Genomic DNA, 19,359 nt, shown 5'->3' on the forward strand with positions numbered 1-19,359 from the left:
GATTGGTCTGTAATTGTGATTAAGCCTTGCTTGGGTGACATGTTGTTAACATTATTGTAAATCAGTCCAAATTGTTGTAATTAAACACGCTCAATCACTGTGATTTACATTTTAATGCGTTTTCATTGAAAGATGTTGTCTTTCAAGATCAATAGAAGTTAGTCGACGAACTTTGGGTCAACTTTAACCAGCTGATGAAACAAATTATGCTTTTCGTCTGTTTATCGGGTGATTTGTGCTTATTGGTAATCTATTTCAGGCGAATCTCAATTACTGTCAGTTCTCTGTATGAACTTTTGTTCAAAAACGGACAACCATTTTCCTTGTTAAACTCGTTCTTCAATCATTTTTTTGTTTTGTATTATTCGGGCAACAGTTGCTCGACTTACATGGAATTTGTTCACAGCTGAATCTATTCCGTATTGATTTCGACAATCGATTAATTTTGATTTTTATAATTCAAGTTACAACGGGCATTTTGTGCAAAGAAACAAAGATATAAATGAACAAAGGACATTTACATTGAACTATGGCAACGTCTTATTTCAAATAGTCTTTAAGATTAAGTTATTTAAGATTGAATGCTTTGTGCCATTTTCTGACAGCTATTGACAGAATTAATTTTATTATTTTCATTTTTCCAAAAAGGTTACTTTGTTACCTTTTACACTTTTATACTATTTATATTATGGTTACAATATTAATAAATCATTATCTGTCTCTTGTTCAAAGTCTAAACTATTGTGCATTATTGGCTCTGGAAAACATTTGGCTGAAGATTCATTTGTAATTCAAAACTGAGTTCATTTCAAGTTCAATTTTTAGTTTTTAGCATTAGTATTGAAGCAATTTATAATTTAGTAATTATTTCACACCATGCCAGAAATAAGACATTGGAACCAATCAACGACTATTTCAAGTCCATCAAGCATCATCATTAAAGCGATTTTACAGAAAGACAGACTTTCACAGTTTCTTTATGCATTTTTAATATTTTTATACTTGGTGAGATTTTTTTATCCAACGTATATGTTTTTATTTGACTCTTCATCATTTTATTTACTGAACAACAATTTAGTCAAATTTGAAAGCCTTTGGAATACATTTTACATCGGATACAACTGCTTGGTTCTTATTCACGCCTTTTACTGTCGATCGTTGTATGCACAGTTCATGGAGACATTACATGAAATACTCGATAACAATTCTTTTGTGGCAAATGAGCACATAAATATAAGTCAAAGTACAATATTGAAAATGTTGGCCTGTATGTTTGCATATGAATGTACGTCTGATATTATCAGGAGCGATCTGAAAACAATGCTAAGTGATTTTGCAACTTTAAACTATTCCAATATTATTTTACATGGAATACGCTTCCTTGCAACTTTCACCTGGCTTTCAACTGTCCATTTTATAATTGAATCTTGCATGTATCTACAATCTGTATTTATTGTTATTGATAACCACTTGTTACATTATCAGACCAATTTGCATATCATCGGAAGTAATCATAACGTGTTAATGTCCATTCGTTCGGTTTACATGAAAGCAATAATAGCTACTCGCCAAATCGATAAGTTCAACAGATATTTGATATTTGGTTTCTATGTTTATTACACTGGCTATTGTTTGACGCTTTTTGGTCGCTTCTTTTATGTAGCCAATGGTTCACCTGCCGGTAACTTTATAAGGTTCATTGGTGAATCAGCTTACGTAGCTGTAGTGACTTATTATCTGGTCCGTATTAACAAACTGTCAATCTCTGTCTATGACAAAGTCTATTCATTCACATTGATGAAAAATAAAACTAATGAGTTCATTCATGAGGTATGTTGCGTCAATTTTTAACTGTTAATTATCCTTTTTACGGCTATAAGGATATTTTGGAGTTTTTGCTTAATTCTGGCTCTATCCTCGTACAGGTTAACTTTTTCTTGATGCGAATAAATCAACATGACGTTGGCTTCACTTTTGGTGGATTATGTATTATAACAACCAACTTTGTGTCAACCATTCTCACAATTGCATTGACTTTAGGTTTAGGTTTACCAAGTCTTTTCACTCAAATGGACCATCTTTGAAATGCAAATTCATGTTGACAGAATTATCATTATCACTTTGATTTTGACACACTTTATATTTGGTTGCTTTCATCAGGTCCATAATTATTACATACTTAATTATCACAGAAAAACAAGAGTACTTTATTGCCAAGTATATCATTGCAGAACGGCAAAAATGTAATTAACATTTTAACGATGTGGAGTCACTGAAGGGTTTTACAATTTGTCTTTGTTGTGACCAAATATCAAGAAAAGGCTCACTCGGTTTAATTACTACTGAGTTGTTTTTGTTGTGTTAACGAATAAAAGTAATCCATTTTTCAATTTAACGAAGATCAATGAATACAGTTGCATCAAATAGGAAGTAATTACATAAAACACAATGACTTCGTGATTAGAAACAATTAGCGTTGATTTACATTTTAATGCGTTTTCAGTAAAAGATGTTGTCTTTCAAGATCAATAGATGGCAGTTTAGCCGGCTAACTTCAAGTTTAACTTTAACCAGCTGGTAAACAAATTATGCTTTTCGTCTGTTTTTTGTGTGATTTGTGCTTATTGTGTTTTTAGTTTGTGCCTTTATTTTCAAAATGACTGAGCCGCAGTTTTGTCTTAAATGGAATAATTTCCATACTAACTTAAGTGATGTATTTCATAACATGCTTCTTAATGAAAGTATGGTAGATGTTACTATTGCATGTGAAGGAGCCAGTCTGAAAGCTCATAAAATGATTCTAGCCGCATGCAGTCCCTTCTTCCAGAGCCTTTTTATTTCAAATCCGTGTAAACATCCGATTGTTATCCTGAAGGATATACGATTTGTCGATCTCAAGGCAACTATAGACTTTATGTACAAAGGTGAAATCAATGTTACTCAAAGTCAGCTGGGCTCTGTCCTTAAAACTGCTGAAACTCTCAAGATTAAAGGTTTAACCGACGTTGTACAAAGACATCGAGACCAGAATCCAATTGAGAACGAACCAGACAATATTATCACAGCTGACAATCGAGATACTCATCTTCACGATTCCTCTCCACATCATGATGTGCCTATGGTGACTGTCACTGAAACGGCAAATATATCTCAGTTAATGCTTGGTAAGAAATTGATATTGAAAAAGAATACAAATTACGTTACATTTCAAAGACGATTGTATACTTATCATCATTTTCACTCTTCATTCCAGAACCTTTGACCAGTAACCAGCTTCCTGGAGTTAAACGTAGATCTATCATGCAAAGAACGTCCGCTTTCGCCCGAGTACAAAGATATCGAGATGAAACTTTTTACGAAATTAATAATGTATTACACTGTAAAGCTTGTGGAGAGATCCTTAATCATAAAAAACTATCCGTTATAAAACATCACATTGAAAGTCAAAAGCATGAATTAAATAAAAAAAGGATGAGTAGTTCGAGTCAAACATAAACCGGAGCAAATTATACTTTTATAACAATTAAAGTAAATTTATTGTCACACATTCCACCATGGACCTGTTTTCGTTTCGTCGATTCCACTTGGTTATAGACATTAAAAATTATAACAAATTATTGGTGTAGAGTAAATGTCATATCACTCCACCAAAAATACTCTCGACAATCAATTTAGAGTCTAAAGCATAAATATTAGTGCAGTGATATTCACAGCTGTCTTCTACCTCGATAATTATTCAGTATGTAATACATTGAACAGTATCACTTTGATTCCTTAAGGTTAATTGGTTAGGATTGTTAAATTATATTTTCCGGACGGCACTCAAATATTTCCGATTCGTTTTTTCCGATTTGTATTTCGGTGAGAAAAAATTATCAAAACAAGTCAAATGAATATGATTAATGCAACCAATTACATGTTTGACATAATTGAAACGATCGTCACTTAATTACTTCAGAGTTCATAAATGATAAATATCTTAACCGAGACTAGACAAGAATTTTCAGAGAAATTTTTTTTAAATGAAGTCACATATTATATAAATCCGGTTCGTTTGCAAATACTAGTGTTTTGTGATCTTAACAAACCTGGAAATATCAACTGATTGTTTGCGGTGATACATTGTATAACATTATTTAACTTTCTGTCCAGACTTTCTTCATTTATTTAAGAACCGCTAATTAACCTTTTCTTTTATCTTCCCTTTTACCGATCATTTGGTGAAACGTGAAAATACTGACATGTTAAACATTGTACATTTACTTTTGATTTTTAAATTTATCCTAATTGTTTTCGTCTTTGCCTTTTCATCTCACATGATTGTTCCTCCTACTGTGTTTACCTTTACACTCATTTTTCTCATCTTTCCCATCATATAACCTTCATTATGCTAATTGTTCATCATTTTTCACCAAATCCACATCCGAAGTTACCATAACAAGCAGACACATCTTCAACGATAACTAAAGTCTGACCATATATGATCAGATTATGATCAATGGTGTTCGTGTTGTACAAAATAAAATAGCTGAATGAATAAACTATGAAACGACAAAAGTAAGCAAGAATAACAAAGCAAGAGCAAGCAAGAAAACATTGTTGACTCTAATAGATCATTGATTAATTGCAACTTTCATACGATACAATTGAAAAAATATCTTTCTTACGTTGTTTGGGTACACAAAAATTGCTTGTTTAATTCAATAGCAACGAAAAATTGGTCCAAATCATTGAGCAAATCAGTCTTTTATATTCAATGCAACCTCTCCTTCACCATCAATTGTTAGGTTTTACATAAATTATTATGGTAAAGTTTAGTGGTTTTTTCTTCAATTATTTGTGTATTTGTGTGAGTGTGACTGTATGTCTATTTTCAAAATGGGTTTTACTCTCTCTCTCTCTTTTCTTCTCTGTCTGTGTGAGTGTGTAAATAACCAGTCATCAACAACAATAACAACAGAAACAACCTTCTAACAAAGTACCAAAAAAGAGGAGCCGAAAAGGTATTACAAAAGGTAAAAAAGACAATCCTAGTTTTGCCATTATTCATTATCATGGAATCAATTTTTTGTGATTCATTGGATAAATTCCTAATTTTAAATGGAAGATCAGATCAAGTCAAAATAGTCTTTCCCGGATCTTCACAATCAACACCCAATCAATTAAATCAACGTAAACCCAGAGTATAAGATAAAAATTGAAAGACCAAAATTTGATCTCATTCATTGATTGTAAATATCCACAAAATTGGCTGCAAATTTTGGCTAAAATTTCTGAACAGGCGATGATTTTGATGATTAAATGATTGGCATTCGCTGTAATCAATCCTAGGTGGAGGCTTTACCATACCCAGTCCATTGACGGTATAAACCAGTATTTAATCTATGAGAGTTTCAGGTTTGGGTTAAAGAAGAAAAAATAAAGTTACAAGTTATGCAGGTTTACAGAATGCAAAGAATCCAGAAATGATGAAAAACTTGTCAATTATTGTACTTACCGGTGTTAATAGAGTAATTATGACAGGTTCGATTTTTACAGGATTTAGATAATCAAATGTTGAAACCGTCATTTGGTTTATCTGTCATCGAAATTGAGATCACCATCATCCTAATCATGCCTAAATCCTGTTCATCAACGCCATCAACAACTTGTAAAGTAACAGGTTACAATAGGGATGAAAAATATATATGTGGGCAAAGTAAAAAAGAAACTAACGACAGGTACATTTTTTTGAGAAGCAAGGTTAACATATTTAAAGTGATTTTTGTTGCCGAAAACAAAGGTGAATAAGAGATGAAAATGAAAAGATGAAGGCGAAGGCGAAGGAGATGAAAAAGATGGAAAAGATTGGCGAAGATTGAGGTAAAAAGGAGAGAGAAAGAGAGAGAAAAGGAAAGCAATGAAAAGAAATATTTTTTCCGGCTTAGGTCCATTGTGACCTGGTTTATTTTTTGGCAACTTTACTATGGACTTAAAACAAGCTCTTTGTTATTAAGTTTCACTGTGAAATACAAAAGGCTAGTTTTGGCGAGTTAAAAGATTGATTCAAGACAATTTGGTTTCTTACCTTTACCTTTCAATCCTTACTCTTACTTTTTTTGCTGCTGCTGCTTGTTTCCTTGTTGATGTTAAATCCTTTTCAACTTTTACCTTTCACCATTTAACAGGTAACCTTTACCTACTTTAAAGATTTTCTTAGGCTTGTCACAATGTTTATTTTTCATATCTTACACTTCAACAGGTATAACCTCTTATTATCCTTATTACTACTCTTTGGCTTCTTGGTCATCGTCTTTTCCTTTGAGACTTGACATTCCAAACTTTGACCTTTTTCTTTCAAACCTTTTGCCCTATTATTAAGGCGACCTTTCGTCATTATTATCTTCATCATCAAGTACGCATTTATTTGTCCACTCCTTGATTCCTTAATTACTAATCATCAATCTAAATCTGGATACGGTTTAGCATAAGGGCTTATTTTAACAAGCAAATGTCGCCAAAATCCAAAGACATTCTTTTTTATTCCAAACCAGTTTACGGAAGCTCACCATTTTAACACCGAAACTGTAATTAAAAGTAGATTTATTAATGATTGACAGTATATTGTTTCATCAGAAGGGAAAAATATAGATTTATCAGTCTTAAAAAATAAAAGCAAAAATAGACTCAACTGGATTTGTTGGCGTAAGGCTTACAACTTAAGTAACTCGTTTTAGTTTTTATGTATCAATGGATTTTATTTGTATTTGCTTACCTTTTGGCTTTTCCTTTTTTTACCTGCACTTTATCCTTATTTAATACAGTTGTTGGTTAATTTAGATTGTATTTTACATTGAAGTGTTACAGTTATTGTGGACCATCATTTTAAACAATATTGGATATCCAATAAACTTGACTTGTCCATCTCAATTTGACTCCATTTGGCATTTGTTTCTTTATTCTCTCCTTTGATTCCATAAATTATTCTTTCAGATTAAATATTTCTTTGCTAACTGAGAAAACGATTAAATCTTGAAAACACATTACTTTGGATTTAATTCTTTAAGCATTTCATGATTTTATCAGCTTGTTGTTTTTATTGGTCGAGACCTTCGATTATTTTTTTAAAACGTTAATATTAAGGTATGAATAATAACGGAATAACTTGGATTACAAGTAAAATGGTGACAATCAGCTAATGGTATTTCAAAACTACTCTGTATTTAAATGAAAAAATGAATTTGGTTGGTTAATATAATTTTAATTAATTAATTAATAGGCACTTTAAGAAACATGTTTTTATGACTCTGCGATTTTTACAGTCTAACCGTACTTTGGGCTTTTTTTGGCCAGATGGAGCCAGGAGAAAGAAAGAGGGAGAGAGAAGAAAAGTTGAGAAAAATTCTTCTTCTCTTACAAGTTGTTCAGTGAGAAACTTCACAAAAAGCTAAAACTGTGAGAGTAAAAAGTTTAAACACAAATCTTACTTTTGTTGCAAACAATTTTCACAGACGTATTAATGGAATATGTTTAACTCAAAAATATGACAAACAGTGAATTAAAAGTGTATACTGTGATAATATTGACTTTATGGTTAACAGGTGATTTAGTGAATTTTGTTTATTGTGATTCTAAGGATGCACCTTCAACACATGACGACAGTGATTCAACACAACCTTCGTTATTCCATCTTATAACAAAGTTAAAAATGATAGCCTCTTCTGATCACCTTAAAGTTAATGATACTCTTCCACCACATCGTCGATATAACTTGGACTCTGGTGATGATGAAGATGGCTATGATAGTGAAACAAGTGGTGATGATGGTGAGACAAGTGGTGATGAAGAATATTTAGAAGGATCAGGTGATTCTGAACATTCTGGTTCTTCTGAACCCTCTGTACCTATTGAGCCCACTGTACCTTCTGTTGGAAATTCATTAACTGTTAAACCAATTGTTGTAAATATTTTAATTGTAGCAATCATATCATTTGTAAAGAACTCAAATTTCATCCCAGGTTTATCATTTGGCTGAAAAATTGGAAATTTTAGATGATTTGTCCTCAGAAATGCTTCTTTGGATGAGATTTTCATTTTTGGTAACCTGTTTGGTTGCTAATTGAAAGTTAAATGCAAATCGCAATTCATTTTTAACTCCTTCCCAAAATGATACCTAAATGTTGAATATAAGAAAAAAGAGAAATAATTGTGTAAATAAAATTTTTAAGGTAAAAAATACCTAAATAAAAATGACTTTTAAAAAGTATCAATGAATAATTAATTACAGGGTCATTGGATGTATTCCATAACTTAGTGAATAGTTCACAGAAAGCAATTAATAGTGCAACTCCACAACCAATCAGGAGGACAATAAAAGCACCACCAACATTGATTAATTTAAATGATGTAACTGCTGCTGAGGTATCGGCTTTAGCAGCACAAACACCACCACCATTACGCTGTTTCCACCATCTATCATAAAGGACTCTTAACTGTCCAGATTCTTGTAATGCTAATAAACCTTGATTTAAGATACGCAATAAAGGTGAGTTTCGTTTAACCGCTATACCATAACCTTTATGATCAAGTAGCCCACCAATTTTAACTATCGAACAATTACGTTCCAACTTATAATCAATGGTAGCTGATTCCATAAAAAAGGCATAATCAAAATCACTTTCTCTGACCCTCTCTTCGCCTTCATCATTTGTACTGGCCAACCACTCTGGATGCTCCATCATCCGATTATAAATCTCACGGTAAATTGGATCGTTTGAGTCTTTGAAAAAATTCAACGTTGAACCACTTTTTTTACATCCAAATTTGATCGCCTGCACTTCTGGTGTATCCAGTGTAATCAAATCCTTAGCACTTGAAAATGGATAATTGAAATCTTCTATTGTCAAAGAAGCAGCTAAATTGGCAGTGTAACATGAGACGAGGATAAGAGTGAAAAAATACCAAACACCGGCTAACCAACGAGTTGATAGAGTCCTGCAGATGAGAGATTGAAAACCATTAGTTCAATTGGTATAATTGGCAATCATTTTTGTAAATCAAGAGATTTTATTACAAGTTATATCAAGTACAGATTATCGTTTAAAATCTGTGAAAACTGTCAGGAATGGAATTACCTTGGTGCAATCTCGGAACCCTGTTGCATGAGAGCTGCTACAATGAACCAAGAAGCGTTTTGCTGAGTTAAATCATTTTCCAGGATTGGCTCATCTTGGCGACATGGATAAGGATTAACCCACTCATACGGTGATAATCGCCCGATAACATGGAACGAGATGGAAACAGCAATAATGGTGAAAGTAATCATACACCAAACAAGATAGGTGAATGGTGATAAAAAGCCAAACAATTGAGTTTCACTTTTGGTTATTTTCTTAAACAAAACGGATATTCCAGTGTTGATGAATGGATGAGTAAAATCAACAACCTCTGATCTGCCCGCAGTAATAGTTAAATCAACTAAAGCAAGATGTGCACGATCAGAGGTAATCTCACCCAACATCCCGGTACAGGTCATACTAGTTTTATTACAATCACCATAAGCTTTACTATCAAACAGGCTAATCTCATAATTGAAGCCTGCAAATTTGGATAACTCTTCAACCAAATCGATAACATATCCTTCATACTTTTCATTTCCCTCCAAGGGTCTCCGATCATTCTTAATCATGGTGTAACCTTTTTCCTCCACAGTAACCACTTTCAACATTCGGTCTTTGATAGCATTTTCACTGGGATTATAATATTTCGGTTGTTTATTTTCAATCTCAAGGCCTTTCTTATTGATATCTGACCAAAAGCCCAGCTAATGAAATTAAGAAGAAGAGAAAAGAAAAAGAAAAGAGAAAAATTAATTAGCAAAAAACAATGTTATTTAAAGATGTTATTTTTTCAAGACAAGGAAAAACAATCAACAGTAAGTTATTAATTTTAATCTTGGCTGTGATTCAGATTTGATCATTTGTAGACACCAACGAGGCAGCAAATTAAGATCAAAGTTCATTGTTAATGTTTACATAATTGAATAGCTTAAATATGTGTGTTCCTACTCAATCATACACCAGTTAAAAAATTAAGTATCTAATCACAGGAAATAATACAACTATCATGTAATGAATCAAAAATTCAAATATAAACGTCTGTTTGTCTGAAAAAAATCACAATTTCCATCTCCTTAATCATTTTAATTGCTATTGATTGCGAATGATTTTTATATTTAATTTCCTAAGTCCGTCAGGTATACACGTGTGGTTAATATCATCACAATAGGTGTTATGTTATTTTTACTGAACGTGGATTCATCATCAATATCATCAGCGTTATCTTCATCTACCTACTTTGGCAAGAGTTGCTTTTGAAAGTAAAATTTTCATGATAATTTTTTCTTTCAGTCAAAAAAATCTACAAATTCACCCATGACAATGGTTTGGATGAAAGCCATGAAGACGTGAATTTTTAAGGGAAGAATGCAAAACTGTTTCTTCGCTTCTTCTCGTTCTTTTGAAGATCATGTTTTTAGGATAAGAGGATATTATTATGATGGCGATGATAACAACGCTGATGATGATGATGATGGTGATACAAACAAAGGTGATCTACTTTAACGTCAATTGACACTAGAAACGGGATAAATGAAGAAGTGAACATTTCATCATTTAACTTATTGCTCCTTGAAAAGTGCTTGTTAGAGTATCAATTGTCACAAGGTATGTAGGATAAAAGCAGTGAATAGATGCTGTAAAGATGATCATGTTAAAAGTGATGGGAGGTAAGTTTTGCGTAGGTGAGTCTAAAACCATATCCGGGCCATGATTTGCAAGGTTTTTTTGAGTTATTTTTTAATTTAAGGTAAGGTTGAAAAGTAACAGCAATCACTGTGATTACTATTGTTAAAAAGGTTTTCTAGTTACTCGATTAGGAAAAGAGAGAGAGAAAGAGATGAAGGTAAGAGCAGGTAAAACTTCTTCGGCAACTTGGTGTGGTCACTTGGCATTGTGGCCTCTAGCAAAATAGCCTTAGGCTTTACTCTCTTTGTCTCTATAACGTTTTGAATGTAGTTTTTGGCTTGCTTGGCATTCCATCTCCTCATTGTGCATTATTGTTACCAAGAAGAGTAAACATGCAATAAATAAAAAACAATTAGTGAGTAATTGGAAGAAATCATTTAAAGTGAATAAAAAATTTGGCAAAACAAAATTCGAACCAATAATGATTTTTGCTTTCGAATCAGAGTTCATTGAGAAACAACAACAATTACAATCAGCTCATCTTTCATTTTTGACCAACATTTGGTAATCTAATCAAATCTATCCTGAATCTTTACAGGATAACCATTTAACAGGATATTTGATAACTAAATTTGGTGAAGTCAAATGCTCTAATGTGTGAATGTTGTTGTTGTTGCTTTTTTGGTTGTAACTTACACGATTGAAACCTTCATTGGAAAGCTCATACAGGTGGAGGACAACATTGGAACGATAGCCTTCTTCATCGAAAAATAATCTTCCAGTTACACCATCCATCTGAAAGATGAAATTAAGTTGAATGGGTTAGAAGTGAAAGGTTAATTTGTTGGATGGTTGTAAGATTGTCTTTGATAATTAACGGAAGTTGCGAAAAGATGAAAGACTAATCAAGCTACTCAGGTTTTAAGTTTATCGGTATTTGTGAATAGCGAACACTATAATTAGAGTAATTTTAATGTTATCATGCTGAGTTTGTTTCCTCAAACGATCGGTTGTTCCTCCTTTTTTTTATTATTGCAAACATATGACTACAATTTTTGGTGAGATTTTAAACCCAACTTTCCAGTTCAATGGATACACAAAGAAGCTCTCTCAGCAGGATGATGCTCTCTATGAAATTTTAGCTTATCTTTTCATCTAACGAAGTAGTTTAAACAAGCTAAATAAGATGGGAAACGCTCTCACAATATGACTAACTTCAGGTTTCGTTGTTAACTTGATTTTTACATCAACATTTCAACAGACATTGAATTTGCAAATTCCCAAGTAATTGAAATGTGTTCAAGTTAAAAGCAAAAATTTCCCTTTATTACTTTCCTTTTTTTTCAACCTTTTCTTGCCCTGTTTCTTGTCCCAGAGTAGTCACACGATTATCCCTTAATTAGACGCCAGCTCTATTAGCTATTAGTTAATTATCAGACCTCTACAGAGACACAAACACAGTGACATACCGGATTAGCGGTAAGAAAATTTAATATTGACGTCCCTTGTGACCAGGTAAGTGGTTCTTCGCAGGAAAGTGAGGTTGGTTCGACTTGCATAGTTTTTTCAGCTTCCTTGATGGCATTTGAAACAAGAAGCACAGCATCATAAACTAATCCAGTCTCTGTCTGAGTAAAGGAAGAAAAAAAAAGAGAAGAAGAAGAAGAAGAAGAGAAAAGAATACGAATATTAGAAAATCATTAAACCACTTAGAAACTGAAATAATAAAAGGAATTGCATATTAACATAGATCATAATCTTTTCCAGCTATTAATGTGTTATATTGCGTAAAACTAGAAAGCTTCACTGATAATATGAAAAAATTTTAACTGCTAACAACCATTTCGTCTATTATGGTGTTTATTTTCAAACATCAATTAACATAATAATAGACTGTGAGGTTTAAACGGCAACTGCAACAACAACTTGTAATGTCATCATTGTTTCTGGTCTATGTTGTGATTGCATTTCATTAACTTAAATTGACGGCATTTCAATTTAACCTTAAAGTTGTTCGATGTTTCCGACGGTTCAATTCCCATCTCTTGGGCCAGGTTTTCCCAATCGTGAATAAATTGACGAGATTCTTCACTGTTTGTGTCTACTATCCTATAGGAATGTATTTTAGCTCCACTGTACTTAAAATCTTTCAGGTCAATGGCATGGAGATCCTAGAAAAGTATGTGAAACAATGCATTAATTCACTTTTCGTTTGTCAGATGATTGTAATAACTTTTATCTCTATGTTGACCACTCACCAAGGAAGTAAGGATAAAACTGTATTCATCTGTCATTAATCCGATTTGTTGGCCCTGATGATGAAAAGAGATGAAGTTTAATCAGCAAACGTTTCTTAGATTCATGTTATGATATCAGGTTTAAAAATTGTGGGAAGATCTTAAGAAAATACCTGCTTAAGTGCATCATATAAATTGTCAGATTTAACATGAAGAATTATATTCTTGTACTGACTCCGTCGGACCAAGCCAAAAGTATCTCGGTACGAGTCAACTGATGAGAACTGGTAAACACCAATTGTCCAATCAAGACGATTAACAGGGAAACCAATCATTTGTTCATATTCCTTTTGTGTTTCCTTGAATAATTCATTGACAAACGCAGTGTCTACCAATTACACGATTGGTATTTGAAGAGTTGAAGATTTTGATTTGAAATAAAAGAAGAAGCAAAAGTCAATTAATTTAAGCAGGTTTCTTGTTGGATCAGGAGATTGAAAAAAAACAAAACATTATCAAAAAAGGATTCTTCAAATCACGAATATTACCTTCATCATCTTCAAATAAAACAGCAAACTCTTTCCATCCAAGTTCAATGATTAAGTCTATAGTGGCATGAGCTATACGAAGTGGATGAGGATACAGATTAATTGAAAAGGTGCCCATTGATTGTCTCCAATCATAACGGGTCCGAATATGAGGTATCTCATAATTATCACAAATTGCTTCAATATGATGAGAACAAGGTGAACTCGTAGTGTCAATAATAGCTGCTACTTGTTCCTGCAGCAGTTTACACACTTAACACATCAGACCAATCAATAAGTCAATTTAAAGAAGAGATGGAGATGATAGTGAAATGGTCGATAGTTGGCAGATGATTATAGAAAGACGGTGAGAAGATAAAGCCATTAGTCAATTTAATAAGTCAAGACGGGATGAAATTTGAACAGGAAAATAAGTTATGCAGATGATATTATAACTAGATAAAATGCTTACCATTTGATTGAGCCTGATAACTATCAAAGTATGAAACATTGTACTTAATTCCTTGGACTGTGGCTGATGAAAATCGGTTAAAATCATTTAAAACCTTTTGGATGGCAACTTGAAAAGCTAAATCTTGATCCAATGAGTTAACAGTGAACAAACCGCCTAAACCGAAAGCAACAAAACAAAGAAAAATGACGTTAAAGTGTAAAGAGTTATCTTGATTGAATCGAAATGTGTTGATAAGAAAATAAAACAACAAAGACAGTGAAAGATGATCAAATAGTGAATGATATTGATGACACAGAGTTTGTTACAGAATCCAGATCAAGATTTTCCAAACAAGTTAACCTGTTAACCTGATGTGTCAACAATTACTTGAGCTAAAAACTGACTAAATCTGGGATCTGACGATCTGAGTCACTGTGTTAAATTAGAAACTGTTACAAGTGTCTTTACTTTGCTAAAAGACGCTAACAGAGCTTACTAGAGATAACCTGATGAATCACATTTTGTAAAACAAAGCATTTAGAACCCTTAACTAACTTATATTGCTATCAAGTTGGATCATTTTGAAGCTCAGTAATTAGTTAATCTCATGTTTCCATATTAGAGATACTAAAGATTCAACTTTTAGACAACTCTAATGCAAGAAATATTAAAAGGGTTACTTACCAATGTTCAAGGTTTCAGGTAATCCAAATCCAGATTGAATCACAGTTAAAAGGAGTAAAAATTTACCAATTATTTGAAAATTCATTTGTTTAATTGTACTGTCTTTATTACAATAGAGGTTGAACATGGTTAAATTTTGGTTATCTCATTCTGTTTTGATACTTTAACCATAATGTGTATTTTTGGTTATCCAACAAAAGAAAACTTTCATCCGATTCTTCCCTTATCCTCATCATTTCTCGAAGTACATTTAGAGTTACGCTTTTGGTGCAGCATCTTCCATCGTTGAAAGGGAGACAAAGACAGACAGAGGAAAACGGAAGACATAAAAGACAGTTAGATGAAAGTAAAATTGAGAATAAAATGAAGAGGAAAGATGATGAAAAATCTTTCTGTCTATTTTGAATCATCTCCAAAAATTCATCTCAAACAGATTCCACCAACTTTGTCAATGAGTTTTTGTTGAACAGGCAAAGTCTTTTAATTACAGAATCAAAAATTCCAATTCTTGACTGGTTCAGTTTTCCTCATTATCATTAATCTTCATTTTACTCGCTTTTGTTTCTGCTCAGTTTAATGTGATTTTCAAACAAGAAAATTGGTTATTGTGTGTCATTTTAACGTGTTTATTTATGTTCAAATTAAGGATCGGATAGAATGTCGAAAATTCAGTTTAAATTTGGATTAGTTTCACTTCGTTGATTCTAATTGATTGTTTAACCTGATGATGCTCATCTAATTTAATTGTAAATTTTGTTACTCAGTTTACTAATTGTCTTCGGTTTGTTGATTTCATTAGTAAACTTATTGAAGAAGCTTGATTAACGTTTTTTGATACCAATCTTTTTAATGATAGGTTGGTTAATTAACAAAACGAGCCAAGAATTGTTTGAATAAAATTTATTTTCATACATTTTCATGGGATCTTAGAGATTATTATCAGATAAATTGTTGACTTGGATAAACAAGTTAAATCATTTGCATAAGAAACATTGGATAAACTTCATTTAAATAAAGATTTTTACAAAGATGCTCACAATTAAATAATCATTTGATTAGAGAAATATTTCCCTTAATTTCAAATTTGAAGTTACACAAGACTAGGTTTAATAAAATAATCAAGATATTTTGATTTATCATGTTCGAAATTAAAGGATAAAATTTCATTTGCAAGAGCATTATAATTCATTTGACTGATGTAACAAAAAAAACAACAAAAGATTAAAATAGAGATTAATCATGATAGTAATCATGTTCCATGTATCCATAAAGCTCATTAGCAAGCCAATTTATAGGAATATTATGATTATAAAGAAATTTTATATTCAATTAATCATCAATTCATTAATATCGTAGGTCAACAATCTTAACTGCCGCTTTGTCTTCAAAAATAACATGTTTACTTTCTTCATAAATTGGTGGTGAAGTTGGGTGTGGATGAAAACCAGTAGTTTTACACTGGGCAATGAAATCAACTCCATAATCATTGGTCAATGAAAAAACACCAACTTCACCAAATTTAGGTGCACATACTATTGCTATTGCTTCAGGCAACATTAATTGGTATGAACAGTGGGTATGTAGATCGATTGATGACATGAAAGAGCTTTGAGATGGGTGTGTATGGATCCAGCCTAGGGTTATTAGATCATGTTCATCTTGATAAAGAAATAATTTCTCTTCATCTTCGGTTAAACATGAGTCACTGGTTCCCCTTTGAGGTGGTATTAATACATGAGTTATGGTGAAATTATTCGAAGTGATTCTACCAGCAAGAATACCACAGGTTTCAATATTTCTTTCAGTATTAGATTTTGCAAGCTCCAAAAATCTCAAAGTTAATGCTCCTGGAACAATTATTTTCTTGAACCCTTCATTTCTTTCCAATGAAAATAGACCATGAGGTTTATTGGAACGATCAACCATTGGAATGCCTGGTTCATTAAAAGATTCTGGCAGAGAAAATTGACTATTTCTTTCTACGGGTGTGGTGGCTGGCGTTGCAGTTGGTGACGAGGAAACCCTTAATGACATTGGGTTTGATTTATCAGTATCTTTAGGAGATTGTCTCTCTTCCATTTCAGACAATTTGGATTGTATCTTTTCAGCTAACCGATCTTCTAATGATTTTTGGAATTCCAGCCGTTTTCCTTCAGACCGGCGAGCTTCAGCTTCTTCCTCTTCTTTCTTTTGTTGCTCCTTTAATTAGATAAAGCGAACATAAATATAAGAATGCATTGTAGTAAAAAGCACCAGAATATAATGAAAAATAACTCGACTTACCCTTTTTTCGAGAACAGCAAGGTATTCTTCTTCATATTTGCTTTTAAGTTTATTCTTCAAATCTTCGAGAACGGGGAAAATATCTTTGCAAGTTTTAATTACTGCACTTTTTTGAGCTGGATCAGCTTCTTTATACTGTGGATGTTCTCGAATTTTTTCAAGAAATAAAGTCACATATCTCATGTACAAAATATATACTTTTTCGTAATTACGTTCCTTTAAGAAAAGCCTTCCCATCCGAAGCATTTCATTTCCAGAGTTGAAATATAACCGTATTTGGAAACTACGATCAATAGAGACTTTCCCACTGAGATCATTTAAGGCTTTAAGACGAACATCAGGGTGACGAGGGTCAAGAGAAGAGCTGGCCATTATGTGAGTTGTATAAATAGATTAACTGCCAACTAGAAGAGCACAAGAAAAAAACATAAAAAATTAACAATTAGACGAGCTACTACTGTTAGATGTCTACGATTAGTTAGCTTTAAACGTACACAAAGTATCATAAAAGATTAAATCTTGGAACTATATACTTTGAGGCCAAGTTAATACAGCACATCGGAATTACTCACGATTAGATCAATAACACCAAAGGAAATTGAAACCAATACATTAATTACTGTAAAGTCAGAATCGACTGTAAATAATTTTACAGCTGTGACAGCTGTCAGATGATTTTTCTCCTTATCCGATAGATGGCAACCTCTTCAGCGATATTCGATACGGATTTGATACAACAAAATAGTATCGGTAGTTTTAGATTTTTTGACAACATGGCAATGAATCAATGCCAATGATTCAGCGGAAGTCGATTAGATTGCCTATTTATCAGTTTTAATTGTTCATTATATAATTTTGTTTCTTGATTGAAATTTCTAATCAATTATTCATTCTTACTTTGCTGTCTTCTTGGTTGCCGATTTAAAACAATGACCAGTAGTAGTGTTTCCGAACCTGGAGCTGCTCCAACATCAAAAGGCGTCTTTGATAAATTAATATTAAAGGTTAACTTAGCTGATGATTATCGTTTAGTACCTCTTAACAACGAGGATATCACTTACGATGAGTTAATAATCATGATGGAACGGCTGTTCAAAGGAAAATTGGGGCCTAAAGATGATGTTTTAGTAAAGTTTAAAGACTGGGATGGTGATTTAATCACAATAACTGATGACGCTGACTTGAATTTCGTTATCCAATGTTGCAGTCATGCTACAATCAATACACTTCGTATGACGGTTTTTATCAAAGAAGAGCCGGTGGCAAGCAACAATTCTAAAAAGCAAAATGCTGAACCTCAAGTCGTAAATGGAGAGACCCAAACGGTAAATCAATCAACAGAGCAGCCTGCGACCATCCAACCGTCGGTGCAACATTTATCCACTGGTTTCAATAAAAAAGCTGCCAGTCTTACTGGGCCTTCAAGTTTCCAAATTTGTCCTCCTATGCCACAAGGTCCTCCTCCTCCTGGTTCATCATCTGATTTTTCAAATCAACCTTTAGGACCTCCTAGAGGTGCTGGTGATATTTTTGGCCAAGATCGACAACAACAGTCTCAGCAGCAACAACAGTCTCAACAACATCAGCAGCCTCAGCAACATCAACAGCATCAACAGCCGCAGCAACACCAACAGCATCAACAGCCGCATCAACAACCTCTAGGACCTCCTAGAGGACCTGGTGATATTTTTGGCCAAGATCGACAACATCAGCATCAGCAGCCGCAGCAACATCAACAGCATCAGCATTATCAACAGCAACAAGGTCCACCGCTAGGTCCACCTCAAGGTCCTCCACAAGGGCCACCTCTTGGTCCACCGTTAGGTCCACCGTTAGGCCCACCGCAAGGATCATCGCAAGGGTCATCGCAGGGTCCATCTCAAGGTCCTCCATTAGGTCCACCACTCGGACCACCACTTGGACCACCCCTTGGCCCACCACTAGGCCCACCACTCGGCCCTCCACAAGGACATCTGCAAGGTCCCCCTCAAGGTCTTCAGCAAGGTCCACCCCAAGGCCCACCACAAGGTCCACCACAAGGCCCACCGCAAGGTCCACCGCAAGGTCCACCGCAAGGTCCACCACAAGGTCCACCACAAGGCCCACCGCAAGGGCCACCTCAAGGTCCACCCTACCAGCAACATCAGCAACAACAAGGACCGCCGATGTATTTAAAGCGAGGATATCCTCCTGTCAACGGATATCAATGGCAATAAATTTTATTGACCTAACTATCTTATTATTACTATCTTATTAAATATTGTATTAATCTAAAAAATTAAAAATATTTCAACAATCTTTAATTGCAAAAAGTATAATATTAAATTTATTTTAAATTTTGATGAATTTTTCTGAAAACTTTGAAAACTGAATCTTGCAAGATATAAAGAGTAGAAAGAGTAAAGAAAGAGAAGATGTATTATTTCTTGATCGGTAGTTTCACTTTTTTG

At 33.4% G+C, this 19,359-nt stretch overlaps 5 protein-coding genes and 1 long non-coding RNA gene across 7 annotated transcripts; 3 read left to right on the top strand and 3 right to left on the bottom strand.

Annotated features, from left to right (window-relative positions):
- Positions 1–970: 970 nt before the first annotated feature.
- Positions 971–2,148, top strand: LOC112538959 (uncharacterized). Its single transcript, XM_025161048.2, has 2 exons — positions 971–1,830; positions 1,926–2,148. The coding sequence occupies exons 1-2, from the start codon at positions 1,030–1,032 to the stop codon at positions 2,082–2,084; spliced, it is 960 nt and encodes a 319-aa protein (XP_025016816.2). The 5' UTR covers positions 971–1,029; the 3' UTR covers positions 2,085–2,148.
- A 264-nt stretch (positions 2,149–2,412) lies between these two features.
- Positions 2,413–3,545, top strand: LOC107362899 (uncharacterized). The gene is made up of 2 exons (XM_015930037.3): positions 2,413–3,164; positions 3,254–3,545. Exons 1-2 carry the CDS (start codon positions 2,657–2,659, stop codon positions 3,493–3,495), a joined length of 750 nt encoding a protein of 249 aa, XP_015785523.1. The 5' UTR covers positions 2,413–2,656; the 3' UTR covers positions 3,496–3,545.
- A 1,185-nt stretch (positions 3,546–4,730) lies between these two features.
- LOC107363263 (uncharacterized) lies at positions 4,731–5,876 on the bottom strand. Its single transcript, XR_016200112.1, has 2 exons — positions 5,498–5,876; positions 4,731–5,382 (listed from the first exon to the last, which is right to left on the bottom strand). It is a non-coding gene; the product is annotated as an uncharacterized LOC107363263 (long non-coding RNA).
- Positions 5,877–7,219: 1,343 nt separating this feature from the next.
- Positions 7,220–14,881, bottom strand: LOC107363262 (glutamate receptor ionotropic, kainate 2-like). The gene is made up of 11 exons (XM_015930461.3): positions 14,627–14,881; positions 13,961–14,116; positions 13,510–13,761; positions 13,135–13,349; positions 12,983–13,036; positions 12,728–12,895; positions 12,194–12,352; positions 11,421–11,519; positions 9,114–9,802; positions 8,265–8,973; positions 7,220–8,152 (listed from the first exon to the last, which is right to left on the bottom strand). The coding sequence occupies exons 1-11, from the start codon at positions 14,751–14,753 to the stop codon at positions 8,003–8,005; spliced, it is 2,778 nt and encodes a 925-aa protein (XP_015785947.2). The 5' UTR covers positions 14,754–14,881; the 3' UTR covers positions 7,220–8,002.
- A 628-nt stretch (positions 14,882–15,509) lies between these two features.
- Positions 15,510–17,544, bottom strand: LOC107363274 (STAM-binding protein-like A). Of its 2 annotated transcripts, none has more exons than XM_015930480.3 (3): positions 17,482–17,544; positions 16,910–17,313; positions 15,510–16,825 (listed from the first exon to the last, which is right to left on the bottom strand). In XM_015930480.3, the coding sequence occupies exons 2-3, from the start codon at positions 17,279–17,281 to the stop codon at positions 15,971–15,973; spliced, it is 1,227 nt and encodes a 408-aa protein (XP_015785966.1). In that variant the 5' UTR covers positions 17,282–17,313; positions 17,482–17,544; the 3' UTR covers positions 15,510–15,970. The 2 variants fall into 2 exon arrangements, with proteins under 2 accessions (XP_015785966.1, XP_015785965.1); XM_015930479.3 differs by having other exon boundaries at positions 17,404–17,544.
- A 168-nt stretch (positions 17,545–17,712) lies between these two features.
- On the top strand, positions 17,713–19,212 carry LOC107363273 (uncharacterized). Its single transcript, XM_015930477.2, has one exon. The coding sequence runs from the start codon at positions 17,839–17,841 to the stop codon at positions 19,123–19,125; it is 1,287 nt and encodes a 428-aa protein (XP_015785963.1). The 5' UTR covers positions 17,713–17,838; the 3' UTR covers positions 19,126–19,212.
- The last annotated feature ends 147 nt before the right edge of the window (positions 19,213–19,359 follow it).

This window comes from Tetranychus urticae, chromosome 3 (assembly GCF_039701765.1).
Source record: "Tetranychus urticae isolate SD_2017Ah chromosome 3, NJAU_TeUrti_SD_1.0, whole genome shotgun sequence".
Taxonomy (NCBI): domain Eukaryota; kingdom Metazoa; phylum Arthropoda; class Arachnida; order Trombidiformes; family Tetranychidae; genus Tetranychus; species Tetranychus urticae.

What these genes read in the sequence shown, in the direction of transcription:
- LOC112538959 (XM_025161048.2), top strand. Translation starts at nt 1,030, where the DNA reads ATGTTTTTATTTGACTCTTCATCATTTTATTTACTGAACAACAATTTA. An exon ending in CTAATGAGTTCATTCATGAG is followed by an intron (nt 1,831 to 1,925) that starts GTATGTTGCGTC and finishes ATCCTCGTACAG; the next exon opens with GTTAACTTTTTCTTGATGCG.
- LOC107362899 (XM_015930037.3), top strand. Translation starts at nt 2,657, where the DNA reads ATGACTGAGCCGCAGTTTTGTCTTAAATGGAATAATTTCCATACTAAC. An exon ending in TATATCTCAGTTAATGCTTG is followed by an intron (nt 3,165 to 3,253) that starts GTAAGAAATTGA and finishes TCTTCATTCCAG; the next exon opens with AACCTTTGACCAGTAACCAG.
- LOC107363262 (XM_015930461.3), bottom strand. Translation starts at nt 14,753, where the DNA reads ATGTTCAACCTCTATTGTAATAAAGACAGTACAATTAAACAAATGAAT. An exon ending in ACCTGAAACCTTGAACATTG is followed by an intron (nt 14,117 to 14,626) that starts GTAAGTAACCCT and finishes CTTTCGGTTTAG; the next exon opens with GCGGTTTGTTCACTGTTAAC. An exon ending in TTATCAGGCTCAATCAAATG is followed by an intron (nt 13,762 to 13,960) that starts GTAAGCATTTTA and finishes TGATGTGTTAAG; the next exon opens with TGTGTAAACTGCTGCAGGAA.
- LOC107363274 (XM_015930480.3), bottom strand. Translation starts at nt 17,281, where the DNA reads ATGGCCAGCTCTTCTCTTGACCCTCGTCACCCTGATGTTCGTCTTAAA. An exon ending in TTGCTGTTCTCGAAAAAAGG is followed by an intron (nt 16,826 to 16,909) that starts GTAAGTCGAGTT and finishes ATCTAATTAAAG; the next exon opens with GAGCAACAAAAGAAAGAAGA.
- LOC107363273 (XM_015930477.2), top strand. Translation starts at nt 17,839, where the DNA reads ATGACCAGTAGTAGTGTTTCCGAACCTGGAGCTGCTCCAACATCAAAA.